The sequence below is a fragment of the Narcine bancroftii genome, chromosome 1, assembly GCF_036971445.1.
Source record: "Narcine bancroftii isolate sNarBan1 chromosome 1, sNarBan1.hap1, whole genome shotgun sequence".
In the NCBI taxonomy this organism is placed as follows: Eukaryota; Metazoa; Chordata; class Chondrichthyes; order Torpediniformes; family Narcinidae; genus Narcine; species Narcine bancroftii.
Window position 1 is genome coordinate 318,508,722 of NC_091469.1, and position 13,169 is coordinate 318,521,890.

At 43.5% G+C, this 13,169-nt stretch overlaps 1 protein-coding gene across 4 annotated transcripts in view; it reads right to left on the reverse strand.

The window, feature by feature from the left end:
* The window catches only part of LOC138747481 (collagen alpha-6(VI) chain-like), a 141,000-nt gene that overhangs the window by 51,066 nt on the left and 76,765 nt on the right, over positions 1–13,169 (reverse strand). For all 4 annotated transcript variants that reach the window (XM_069906747.1, XM_069906755.1, XM_069906738.1 and 1 more), the window contains exons 19-20: positions 9,011–9,073; positions 3,778–3,840 (exon numbers count right to left, since the gene is read on the reverse strand). In XM_069906747.1, the coding sequence (XP_069762848.1) occupies positions 3,778–3,840; positions 9,011–9,073 (126 nt within the window). The remainder of the gene's footprint in view (positions 1–3,777; positions 3,841–9,010; positions 9,074–13,169) is intronic.

Below are 13,169 nucleotides of genomic sequence, written 5' to 3' on the forward strand. Positions count from 1 at the left end.
ACATCTGCTAAGTCCCACCACAATTTCCTTCCAAATTTTCCTGACGTATCACCAGCCCAACCCTGCTGTTTCCTCCAAAAACATCTGGGAGGGCTCCGCTTTCCTCCCACCCTTCAAAACGTACTGGGGTTGTAGTTTACCATAAATATTTGTGTATAATGTAAAAAAAATTTCCCCTTTTCCCCTCAAAAATAGGGGTGGTTGCATTATACACGAGAGTAAAATTTTTAAAAATATTCTGCAGGAAGGAGGGGAACGGTAGTCAGCAGTGCGACTCGGGCGGACGGCCGGGTGAGCGGTAGTCGGCTGCGCGACTCAGGAGGCCAGGCAGGCGGGCAGAGAGATGCCAGTGCGACTCAGGCAGCTGGGCTGGCGAGTGAAAAGACACCAGCGTGACTCAGGCAGCTGGATGGGCGAGTGAAGAGACACCAGTGCAACTCAGACAGCCAGGTAGGCGAGTGAGCAGGTGAGTGGAGAGATGCCAGCATGACTCAGGCGGTTGAGGGGAGGGAGGGCGTCGTATTATACACGGGTAAAATTTTTCCCCCTTTTTCCCCTCCAAATTGTGGGGGGGTGGGTGGGTCACATTATACACGGAACGCAATGTACATTAATATTTACAGTAATTGATGTATTTGGGTAGCCTGAACTTGTGGGCCAGAAGGCCTGATACCTTGCTGTAACTCTAAATGATCTTTTTCAAATATACCCTAGAGATGACCACATTTTAACCTCTCCACTTCCTCCTTTTCCCCGCCATCCCATACCACGAGCACAAACTCGGTTGTTCCTCTGCAGACTTCCACGTTGAGCAGGACAGTGCAGTCACTTAGTTTGGATTTCACTTAGGGAGTCTGACAGAGATCATCTGAATATTGCAGAGGTAAGATTCATCAGCTTTTGAACAAACCTGCAATTAATTTCTACTCCCAAACCTTTGCCTTCTAAAATGCCATCCCAGTAGACCCTGGAGCCATTACTGTTGGCCTAAATTTGAGTGTTTGATATTAAACATTATTAATTAAAGGGAGATGATCAGCAGCTAATACAGTGCTTGATTTAAACAGCCAGATATTACCAATGGGACAATTCCTATCAAATCATTTCAACACCCTCACCTCAGGTAGTGCAGTGTGAATTATTTTAAGAAATTGGTGTGCAGGAAACGTCGTGGTATTAAGAAGTTTGAGGATTGTTTTGCAGAGGGAAAATTTATTACTTTTAGTAGAATAAAAGAGAAGTTCAAGGTATCTGGGAATACTAGACTTGGTTATTATCAGGTTAGAAATTTTTGATGTGAAAAGTTTGGTCAAGATCCATTATTGCCAGTAGAGAAAGAGGTGGAGTCATTGTTGTGTAATAGAGTACAAAGAAATTTATTTCAGTAATGTATAGGTTGTTATAAAGGAAAGCTGGGAAAATAGGGGTACATAAATCAAGACAAAGATGGGAAGAAGATTTGAATAAGCAAATAGATGAGAGCAATTGGGTCGAGTAGTGTCGAGAAAGTAAATGCGAGGTCCAGGCCGGTACAGTATAATTTCATTCATCAGTTATATTTGACACCACAAAAGTTAAATAAATCGAACTATACTTTTTCGATTTATGTTTTAGACGTGGACAGGAAGTGGGTACATTTTACTTGGCAGGGTCCTAAGGTTAAACCTTTTTGGTTGGAGATAGGTAACTTGTTAGAATGAATAATGGGGTTAAATTCCCACAGGATCCAATGTTGTTTTATTGGGTGATATTATTAAAATTGAATATCTATCAAGTGAAATTTATTCAAATTGCTTTAGTGATAGCTAGAAAATGTATTGCTATAACTTGGAAGTCAGATACAGACTTGGGAATAAAGAGATGGGACGCGGAAGTTTGGAGTTGAAAAAATTACTTATAATTTAAGGGATAAATATCATATATTTTGGAGAATATGGTGCCAATATTTACAAAGTGTGGGTATGACTATTTAAATGAATCTCAGGCATTCCCTTTCTCCGTATATTAAATGAAGTTTTATAGTAAGGAGTGCTCCTGTTGAGGACCTCTTGTCCCACTTCCTTCTTAGTTTTGTCAGGGTGGGGGGGGGGCAAGGTGAACCTATGGGGGGGGGGGGCTTGCTTCTCTCTCATTCTTTTAATTTTTCTTATATACACCACATGTATTTATAATGGATTTACATTATTGTAAAATAAGTGATTTTTATAGTAGATTTTAAATATTTTTTTAAAAGGAAGTCATTTGCATATTTCATAAGGAAAATACACCAGCTATGATACAGCTTTATATTTTTAATGAAATTCTATTTGATGCAGACTAAAATATAATTTATGATTAGTGGCAGATGTTAAATAGATAGGTCGCTAAGAGTGGAGAGAAGTTCACTCAAATATTTTGATCCATTGTTCACAGAGATTGTAAGGTTATTAACAGCTTAATAATAAAAATTTCTTTGCAGTGGGAAAAGTAAAACCAAGGATCTGGTTTGGCGGATAAACACTCAAGAAACATTTGCAATAACAGTGGAACCACGCCACCATAGTTCAGTCTTGCAGCTGGGCCTCTTTATGCCCAGTTTCACATCAGAAGAACCATTGAACCTAGTTACAGTAAACAATTCAGGCCTGGTCACAAGATTTGTCATTTTTGATATGACATTGATCTCCAATGAGCACTTTGGCTGTGTATTCTTGATTCAAGATTCCATTATTGACTTGTAATGTTACATGTTCATCCTGAGAAATTATTCCATCCCAGGAGGGGCAGGACTGGCAACTTTCTATTGTTTTAGACATGATAGTACCTGGGGGGTGGGGAGTTGAAAGGGGAAGGAGTGGTGTGGCTTGTCAGGGAAAATATCAGAGCTGTGCTTTGACAGGACAGACCAGAAAGCTCATCAATTGAGGCTATATAGGTGGAGCTGAGGAATGGGAAAGGCATGATGACCAATGGGGTTGTATTATAGACCACCCAATAGTCAGTGAGAATTGGAGGAGTGAATCTGTAGAGAGATAGCAGACAGCTGCAGGAAACATAAGGGTATGATAGGAGGGGGTTTTAATTTTCCACATATTGACTGAGACTCCCATACTGTAAAAGGGCTGGATGGTTTGGAGTTTGTCAAACGTGTTCATGAAAGCTTTATAAATCAATGTATAGAGGTACCAACTAGAGAAAGTGCAATACTGGATCTTATATTAGGGAATAAGACAGGACAAGTGATAGAAGTATGTGTAGGGGGATATTTTGGGTCCAGTGATCATGATGCTATTAGTTTCAAGTTAATTATGGAGAAGGATAGGTCTGGGCCTTGGGTTGAGATTCTAAATTGGAGAAAGTTTGATTGATTACCATCTCTGGCCAGCCTCTGTACTGACTGAACCAGTAGCTCCTCCACGGGAACCCCCCTGATAAAGGTAGTTACGTCCTGACCCCTCCCCCAGGACTCAGGCCAAGCAACATGAGTGAACATACGAGTTTTAAGCAATTAAAAGCCTGTCCGTTTGTCAATTCCTAGTCTTTGGAGTTATTGATAGGGCATCACTTGCACGGAAAGTTAAATATGCTGGTTCCGAGCTAAAATTATGGATTACTATAGGATCCATGGCACAGACAGTATACCAAATAATTTGAATATAATGTACAATAAGTTACAGTTCCCTGCAAGATTCGTTACAAAGTGGACATCCTGCATTCTCGTTCCCAAAAAAGTATCGGTTTCTGCCTGAAAACATGTTAGTAGAATGAGCACGATGGAGGAAAATAAGATGACCTCACCATCATTCCACGGGGCCCTTCTGTTCCCCTCGCACCTCTTTCTCCACGATTCCCAGGCGTACCCTGTTGGTAACCCAAAGAACTAATTCAGAATTGCATTGCGTCATATGTATTTTACAGGGAATAAAAGGGGATTCAATTAGTTGCACAGCAAGGCTTTGAATGAGAGTGCCCAGACTTAAGTGGCTTCCCTTCCAATTAAATTGTTCTATGTCCAGAGGAATACCAGCTCACAATCACATATCCCAAAAATTCCCAGACAGACAGAAATGGAAAAGTTTACACATGACGATCAATAAAAGCACTATAAGGTTAAAAAAACCAAATTATTGAATGGACTGACTCTGGATTACAACTCAGTAGAATATTTTTAATGAAGGAGAATCATAACATGACCATTTATAAAATATTCCTGCAAATATCATTCTTATCTTGGTGGCCATATTATTTAACTTCAATTTAACTTGATTACTCTCAGGAAATGGCATTGTAGACGTGATATACAAGTGTCAATGCAAGCAGTTAATAAGATATGGGCTTTGAACCTCGCTGCTCCACTGCCTTGCTCCTAGAACGCTTCCACCAGCGTTGTCTCCGCTCCATCCTCAACATTCATTGGAGCAACTTCATCCCTAACATCGAAGTACTCGAGATGGCAGAGGCCGACAGCATCGAATCCACGCTGTTGAAGATCCAACTGCGCTGGATAGGTCACGTCTCCAGAATGGAGGACCATCGCCTTCCCAAGATCGTGTTATATGGCGAGCTCTCCACTGGCCATCGTGTCAGAGGTGCACCAAAGAAGAGGTACAAGGACTGCCTAAAGAAAGCTCTTGGTGCCTGCCACATTGACCACCACCAGTGGGCTGATATCGCCTCAAACCGTGCATCTTGGCGCCTCACAGTTCGGCAGGCAGCAACCTCCTTTGAAGAAGACTCCAGAGCCCACCTCACTGACAAAAGACAAAGGATGAAAAATCCAACACCTAACCCCAACCCCAACCAACAAATTTTCCCCTGCAACCGCTGCAACCGTGTCTGCCTGTCCCGCATTGGACTTGTCAGCCACAAACGAGCCTGCAGCTGATGTGGACATTTACCCCTCTATAAATCTTTGTCCACGAAGCCAAGCCAAAGAAAGAAGAATATTATGAATGGAGTTAAACAGGAAAATCTGCAGACACTGGGATTGTAGAGCAATGCTGGAACATCACTGGAGAAACTCCCATAGGTGTAAAGGTTTTGAGCCTGAGCCCTTCATCAAGGTATAAACAAAAAGCAGGCAAGCATCTGAATCAAAAGGTGGGGGAAGGAGAGGAGAGGAAAGGGGTGGGGGAAGGAGAGGAGAGGAAAGGGGTGGGGGAAGGAGAGGAGAGGAAAGGGGTGGGGGAAGGAGAGGAGAGGAAAGGGGTGGGGGAAGGAGAGGAGAGGAAAGGGGTGGGGGAAGGAGAGGAGAGGAAAGGGGTGGGGGAAGGAGAGGAGAGGAAAGGGGTGGGGGAAGGAGAGGAGAGGAAAGGGGTGGGGGAAGGAGAGGAGAGGAAAGGGGTGGGGGAAGGAGAGGAGAGGAAAGGGGTGGGGGAAGGAGAGGAGAGGAAAGGGGTGGGGGAAGGAGAGGAGAGGAAAGGGGTGGGGGAAGGAGAGGAGAGGAAAGGGGTGGGGGAAGGAGAGGAGAGGAAAGGGGTGGGGGAAGAGCACAGGCTAACAGGAAACAGGTCGTAGGTGGATATGGGCAGGAGGGTAGAAGAGAAAACAGATGAGAAGTGATAGAGGGGGTGGGGAGCTGGAGGTAAGGAGACAGGGGATGGGGAAGAGGGGAGCAGTTTAATGGAAACTGGAGGTCAACATTAATGCCATCTGGTTGGAGGGTGCTCAGACGGAGTATTCGGTGTTGTTCCTCCAATTAGCGAGTAGCCTCGGTTTGGCAGTGTGTGAGGCCATAGACAGCCATGTCAGTGTGCAGAATTAAAATGGGTGGCCATTGGGAGGTCCTTCTTTCTGTGGCGAACAGAACGAAAATACTCAACGATGTGATCTTACCATCTGCGTCCTTTCTCTCCGGTGTACAGGAGGCCACAGCGGGATCACCAGATGCAGGAGATGGCCCCCGCAGGTTCACAAGGGAAACATTGCTTCACTTAGAAGGACTGCTTGGGGGCCCAAATGGTGGTGAGGGAGGAGGCATGGGTGCAAGTGGATCATCTCCTGCAGTCACAGGGGTGGGTATTGAGGTACCAAATAAGGGGAAGAGATGAAGGAGTTCTGGAGGGAGTGGTCCCCTCGCAAGATGGAGAGGGGAAGGTGTGGCTGGTGGTGGGATCGCATTGTAGGTGGTGGAAATTGCAGAGGACAATATGTTGGATACAGAGGCTGGTGGGATAGGGGTTGCGTATCGAGGTGGAGGGGGCCAGATGTGAGGAAAGTAGAGGAGATGGGCTGCATTGATGGTGAGGGGAAGTACCTTCACTCTGCAATAATAGGGACCACACACCATTCACACACTGACGTGTCTACCCACAGCCTTGTGCACTGGCAAAGCAAGGCCACCTGTTAATTGGTGGAACAACACCTAATATTCTGTCTGGGAAATATCCAAGCAAAAGGCTGACTCTTAAACCTGTCCTTCAAGTGCCTCTCTTTCCTCATCCCTTTTCCTCCTTTCCTCCAGCTCCTGCCCCCTTTCCTCTCCATTTTGTGTGCTACTCCCTCCCCCATCAGCTTAGCAGTTTTCTCATCTGCCCTCTGACCTATACTCGCCTATGGTCTCTTACCTACCTGTTGGCCTAGGTTAATCCCTCTACCCCTTTCTCCCTCCTCTCCTCTTGCCCCGCCCCACCCCTCACCTTTTTTTGTATTCGGGTGCCCTGCCTGGTTATTGCATTATACGCAAGATTTCACGGCTTTAGATTTGATCATGTGGTCCTTTCTGATCCAATCGCATCTGCTGATCTCTCCTGCAATGTTCGGATGGGTGAGTCACGGTCAGTCTAAAAGTATCCCACCCTAACTCAATTGTGGCACCGACGTCCATGTTCATGAACTGCTCTGAGCAGCTAGTGATGAAACACATCAAAGTCCTCCTTTAGCCACCATCAGTCCCCTTCCAGGTTTCCTACCATCCAAACTGGTTGAATCACAGGTGATTCAATAGCCTTGATCTTCCGCTCCATCCTGACCCACCCAGAGAATGATGCCTCATATGCCAGGCTGTCGTTAGTTGGCCTTCAAAATGGCCATACCTCAGAGGCTGTTTTTTTCCTGGGACTCAACACCCACTCTGCAATTGGATTCTGGACTTCTTGATGGAAAGCCCACAGTCTGTGTGGGTCGATAGCATCGAGCACAATCACGCTGAGCACCGGCACACCTCAGTCCTGTTCACACTGTCAACTCTCGACTGTACTGTCAGATTCAGGTCCATCAAATATGTGGATGATACAACAGTAGTTGGGCCTCTTCAGCAACAAAAGAAAGGAAGTTGAAGGGCTCATAAAATGGTGTGAGAACAACACCTTGAGTCTCAAGGTGGACAAGACAAAGGAGATGATTGTGGACTTCAGGCGAACAAGGGTTAACCTTTCTCCATTACACATCAATGGTTCTGTCGTGGAGAGAACGGACAGCACAAAGTTCTCTGGTATGCATATAAGGGAAGACATGTCCTGAGGTCACAACACCTCCTCATTAGTCAGGAAGGTTTAGCAGTGTCTACACTTCCTTGGAAGGTTGAGGAGGGCAAGGCTACCGGCCCCATGTCACAGGAGCACAGATGAGAGTGTCCTGATGGCTGCATTATTGATGGCTGCAAACCATCAGACTGGAAGCCTAGGCAGATGATCTTCACAACAGTGGAGAGAATCATTATGGACTCCCTTTCCTCTAAAGGCAGCATTTTCTGGGAGTGTTGTTGAAATGGGGCTCAAGGAATAATAGAAAACCCTTTCCTTCCATAACACATTATTTTATGTACAAAATGAAGGGAGAGAAGTTTAGGGGAGACATAAGGGGTACATTCTTTTTTACACAGAGAGTTGTGGGTGCCTGGAATGCCTTGCCAGGGATGGAATGGATGCTGAAACATTGGGGGCATTTAAGAAACTCTTGCACATGGATGGAAGGTAAATAGAGGGTTATGGGGTAAGGAGGGTTTAGTACTTTTTTTAGTAAGGAATTTTGGGTCGGCATGACATTGAGGGCCTGTACTGTGCTGTTATTGTTCTATGTTCTATCTTTAACCCACTACCATCATGAAGCATCAAAATCAGGTCTACCAGGCTGGAGAATAGCTTCTTCCCACAGACTGATGAACAACATCCTCTAACTGTGAACACCCATCCCAAATACTTATTTTGATTATGTGATCCTTGTGCACTGTCCAGGTCAGTGGTTCTCAACCTTTTTCTTTCCACTCACATCCCACTTTAAGTAATCCCTATGCCATCAGTGGCTCTGTGATCAGTAAAGGATTGCTTAAGGTGGGAGGTGGGTGGAAAGGGAAGGTTGAGAATCACTGCTCTAGTCCCAATTGTGAGTGAAATATTGTCATTGGCCCATTTCCTTTGGAAACCGTGCACATAACGAGTTAATGAGGTACGATTAAAACAGTGGTTTTCAAACTTTTTTCCTTTCTACCCACACCCGACCTTAAGCAATCCCTTACTAATCACACAGCACCGATGGCATAGGGATTACTTAAAGTGGGATGTGAGTGGAAAGAAAAAGGATGAGAACCACTGGTTTAGTGAACGTTATATGACGTGCACCATGAACAGGAGAGACATTGTTTTGTGGGGTTGTCCATGTGCCAATCAGAATTGCTGTTGCGAACTTTGGCCCAAATACACTCTTAGTGGTCAATAAACCTCAAACAAAAAGCAAATTTGTTGGCAGCTCCTAGTCTCTTGCTCACTATTTGCCTCTCATTATTTCAGAATATTTCTTTTCTAATCATCTTCAATTTTGTTACACAATTGTTCCACTTCTAATGAACCTGTCAACTGTTTTGGATCTCTGTGATGTTATCGGAATAGATATTTCTCCATTACTCTACCAATACAAATGGCAATTACAAAGCCTCTTACAGCTTGCAATAAGATTTATGATTCCATGTTTTTTTAATTAATGGAGCCTACAAAGCAGGATATAATATTTCCAACATATAATTGGATGCATTTCAAAATTATGTTGTGTTCTAAAATATATAAGCATGTTAGATAAATGATAAAGTTAGACTTACTGTATTCCCTTTGCGACCAATGTTTCCAATTATTCCCTGAGGGCCTGAAATTCCAGGTGGACCCTGGCATGTGGAAAATAAATATTGATTACAACAACCACTTACCAATAAATCTAATTCACAATTCAGGTTAAAAATATATCAGTGTGAATTGGAGAAATCCAGATTGGATTTCCCACGTATTCTAAAGCAGAAGCCACATGGGGGTTTTTATTTGAAAATTTAATTTAAAATTTTTATCCACACATGTAATCATAACCAAACATAAATACAATAATAATCAAATATTAATATCTTAACCATTACGCATGTTGGCATAAAACCACCAACCCCCTCCCCCTTAACAAATCACCAAGAAAGAGAAAAAGCATGAAAATAAATTAATAAGAGTAAAGAAAAAAACCTGGCTGCCCCTCACCACATGGCTCTGACCAATTACGTCCTTTAATTCTTCCAAGGAGGTTAATGAGGTTCCCAAAGTTTAGGGAAAACATCTACACCTTAATTCCCGCAGTTTGTAAATACGGGCAACAAAATTTCTAAAATACATCATATTCATTTCTCAGATTGAAAGGAACACATTGCTCCACACCTAGGTGGGCAGCCGATTTCCATGTCACTGCTATACGTTGCCTGCTGCTCAGGCAATCTTTACAAATTCTTTTTGGTATGTGGATAATTTCAATGTTGGTCTTATCCCTACAACATTTACCCAGTAAAAATAACATGGGGTTTTGAGGGAATTTAATTCCTGTAACCTGTTCTAGAAAATTTGCCATGTTTACCCAAGAGGGTCTCACTCTTTGACAGGACCAAGGAGAATGAATAAAAATACCTATCTCCTGGCCACATCTAAAACTGATCTGAATAAATCTGATTTCAATCTATTTAATTTCAGTGGTGTGAGATATAAATGATTAAAATTATGTTGAACTCATCTGTATCTAACATTTATTATGTTTGTCATATTATCTCGACATAACTCTGACCAATTTTATGCATAAATATTCATATTTAAATCCATCTTCTATTGCACTCTGGGCCTACGGACCCCCTGTTTGGGAGTCCCCTTCTCAGTAAAATGTACATATCTGAAATAAATTGTTTATATATCTATTGCAAATCAACAGTTCTACGTTACCACGTTTTGGCGATGACATTGTTAGACCCAATGGAAGCCACATGGTTGATGGTTTGAGACTGTAAGTGAGCCTGGGGGTAACATTACATGATCCTGAAGTTATCTCCTATAGCAAAGTTTGAGCCTAATCAGGGAGCAGAGGACTCTCTATACCCATCAGCACCTGGAATGCGGTGAAGGTATGGTGGGGAAGATGTAGGGGAAGGGAATTTTTTTTTCTTCATTCAGCATTTAATTATTCATCCCATGTGAAGGTGGTGGTGAACTACTTACTGGAACCACCTACAACGCTGTTAAAGGGCCAGGTGGAGGAGCTCCAGGATTTTGACCCAGTGACAGAGAGGGAACGCCGATATAATTTCACTGTTTGAAAGTGACCTGCTCGAACAAATCATTCTCAATTTATCTCCCAAACACCTCTAAATACTCTGTCACAGGACAACTGTGATTGTGAATCAGTGGTGAAGTGAATGAATGGCTGTGGATGGAGTGCCAATCCAATGGGGTACTGGGTCCTGCATGGCGCTGAATTTTACTCATTCAGACAAGTGGGGAGTATATCCCATCACATTCCTGGATTGAGCCTTGTTGATGGTACATAGGCTTTGAGGAGTTAGGAGGCAAATTACTTGCCAAAGAATTCCCAGCCTCTGACCTATCCTTGAAGCTATGTTGTGCATATGGCTCCTAAGTTCAGGCAGGTTTTGATTATTAATAAAGTGGCAATTCTTTCTCAAACTTTCTGATTAACCAAATAATTTCTTTGGTCAAATCCAAATTTCAAAATGTGTGTCAAGTGGGAATCAGGCACACCTTTTAAAATGGAGCAGGTACCCTGCAGAGCAGGTGCTTGGGTGGATCTCACATCAAGTGGGTGGTGTCATGATAATGAATATGTATGAGATGTACCGGAAGTCATGTGGTGTGAGAGAGAGATAAGAGCACAAGCAGGAGAACAAAGGAAACGGGAAAATAAAAGACACTGAGAAGTTTACCTGATAAAACTTGTGTTTAATGTTTTATTAACTTCACATTTCGGGCCACAAATGTGACATTGGCGATGAGGATGGGATCTAGGTGCATAGATCACCTCTAATGGCTTATGAGTTCAAATTCAATGCCGTATAAATATGCATGGAACCTCTCACAGGCCCATACAAGTCCAAGTGCTTCTTTCTCTGTCTGAGAGTATCTTCTTTCCACATCTGATAACGATCTGCTGGCATAGGCAATGATTCTTGGTCCTCCATCATGCATCTGGACCAACACGGCTCCTAAACCAACTGGGCTGGCATCCGCTATGACTTTGGTTGATGCCGCCGGCTCGTAATATCCAAGAGTTTTTGCATCTGTCAGGCTTTGCTTCAGCGCTGTGAACGCTTTCTTCTGCTCAGATCCAAAATGAAATGGTACACCTTTCCTGGTTAGTTTCCTTAGTGGTTCTGCCACTGTAGCGAAATTAGGAATGAACTTTGCACAAAAATTGACCAATCCCAGGAAACGCCTCACCTCTGTTGCATTCTGAGGTGCACGTGCCTCTTCAATAGCTTTCACCTTGGCCTCTGCAGGATTTAGTCCTTCTCGTGTAAGTCTGTGTCCCATGAAGCCATTTCTGACACACCGAACTGGCACTTGTTTCCATTCATGGTAAGGCCTGCCTCCTGTAGTCTAGATAGTACACGCCTCAACCATTTGTCATGCTCTTCCTTCGTTGGTGCATGGACTATGATGTCGTCAGAAATGTTGGCAACTCCAGGAATGCCTTGAATCACTCGATGGATTTCATACTGGTAGATCTCTGAAGCTGCATTAATTCCAAATGATAGTCTCTTGTAACGATACAATCCACAGTGAGTCACAAATGTTGTTACATCTCGGGAACCTAGATCCAGCTCTAATTGATGATAGCCCCATTTCAGATCAATTTTTGAGAATACCTTGCTGGTAGTTAGTTCTTGAAGTATTTCCTCCACTGTTGGTATAGGGTGTCGTTCTCTAATTATAGCTTCATTGGCCATTCTCATGTCAACACATAGTCTTATGTCACCCTTTGGTTTGGGCACAATCACTACGGGACTGACCCATTGTGTCGAATGTTCCACTGGTTCAATAATGTCTTGTTCGATCAATTCTTTAATTTTGGCATCGACTTTCCCACGAAGTCCAAACGGAGTTCGGTGCATTGGTTGTGCCTTGGGTTTGACCGTTTCATCTACCGCTAGCTTCAATTGTCGACCTTTCAGCTTTCCTACTCCTTGGAAGACTGCGGGGAATTCTTGCTTCATATCCTCGTATGACTGAATTGAATTGACACAAGCTCCAATATGAAGTATTGCCAGGTCTTGCGCTGTGCTTCTACTCAGCAATGGTTCTCCCCTCTCTTCTATGACCATAAACTCTACTTCGGTGTACTTATCTCCAGCTTCAACAGTTGCAGTAAAACATCCAATGGTCTGCAATGGCTTGGTTGCTGTGTATGGATACAGTTTCTTGGAACACTTCTTTGAGGTACAGATGATCTTTTTCCTTTTCAACTTCTCCCATAAATGTCGATCAATCACATTACTGTCACTGCCTGAGTCTACAATGACCTGCACTGTCACTCCACCAATGATCACTGGGACCTTCTCATGATGTATAGCATTCAACGTAAATTGGTAACAACTCTGTCCCTCCTGGGTATCATCATCGTCACCGTCTATCTGGCGAATAGTATCTTTCTTTCCAGGATACTTTCCTTTCCCCCAGGCCTTGCCTTTGGAAGTTGTACTCTTCCTCTTCTGGTCTGCATTGGACTTGCTTTTGCACTTCTTTGCAAAATGGTCCTTACCTCCACACTTTCTGCAAACTTTGCCTTTGGCCGGGCAATATGGGTCTTTTCCGAAGTGACCTCGGTTTCCACATCTATAACACTCCATGTCATGTGTCGGCGTATATCTTGGCTGGTTATGCGATGTGAGAGCCTCTTAATTTGCTGGCTTGAGTTGTCTTTCAGGGTCATGGTATGAAATTGCCCTT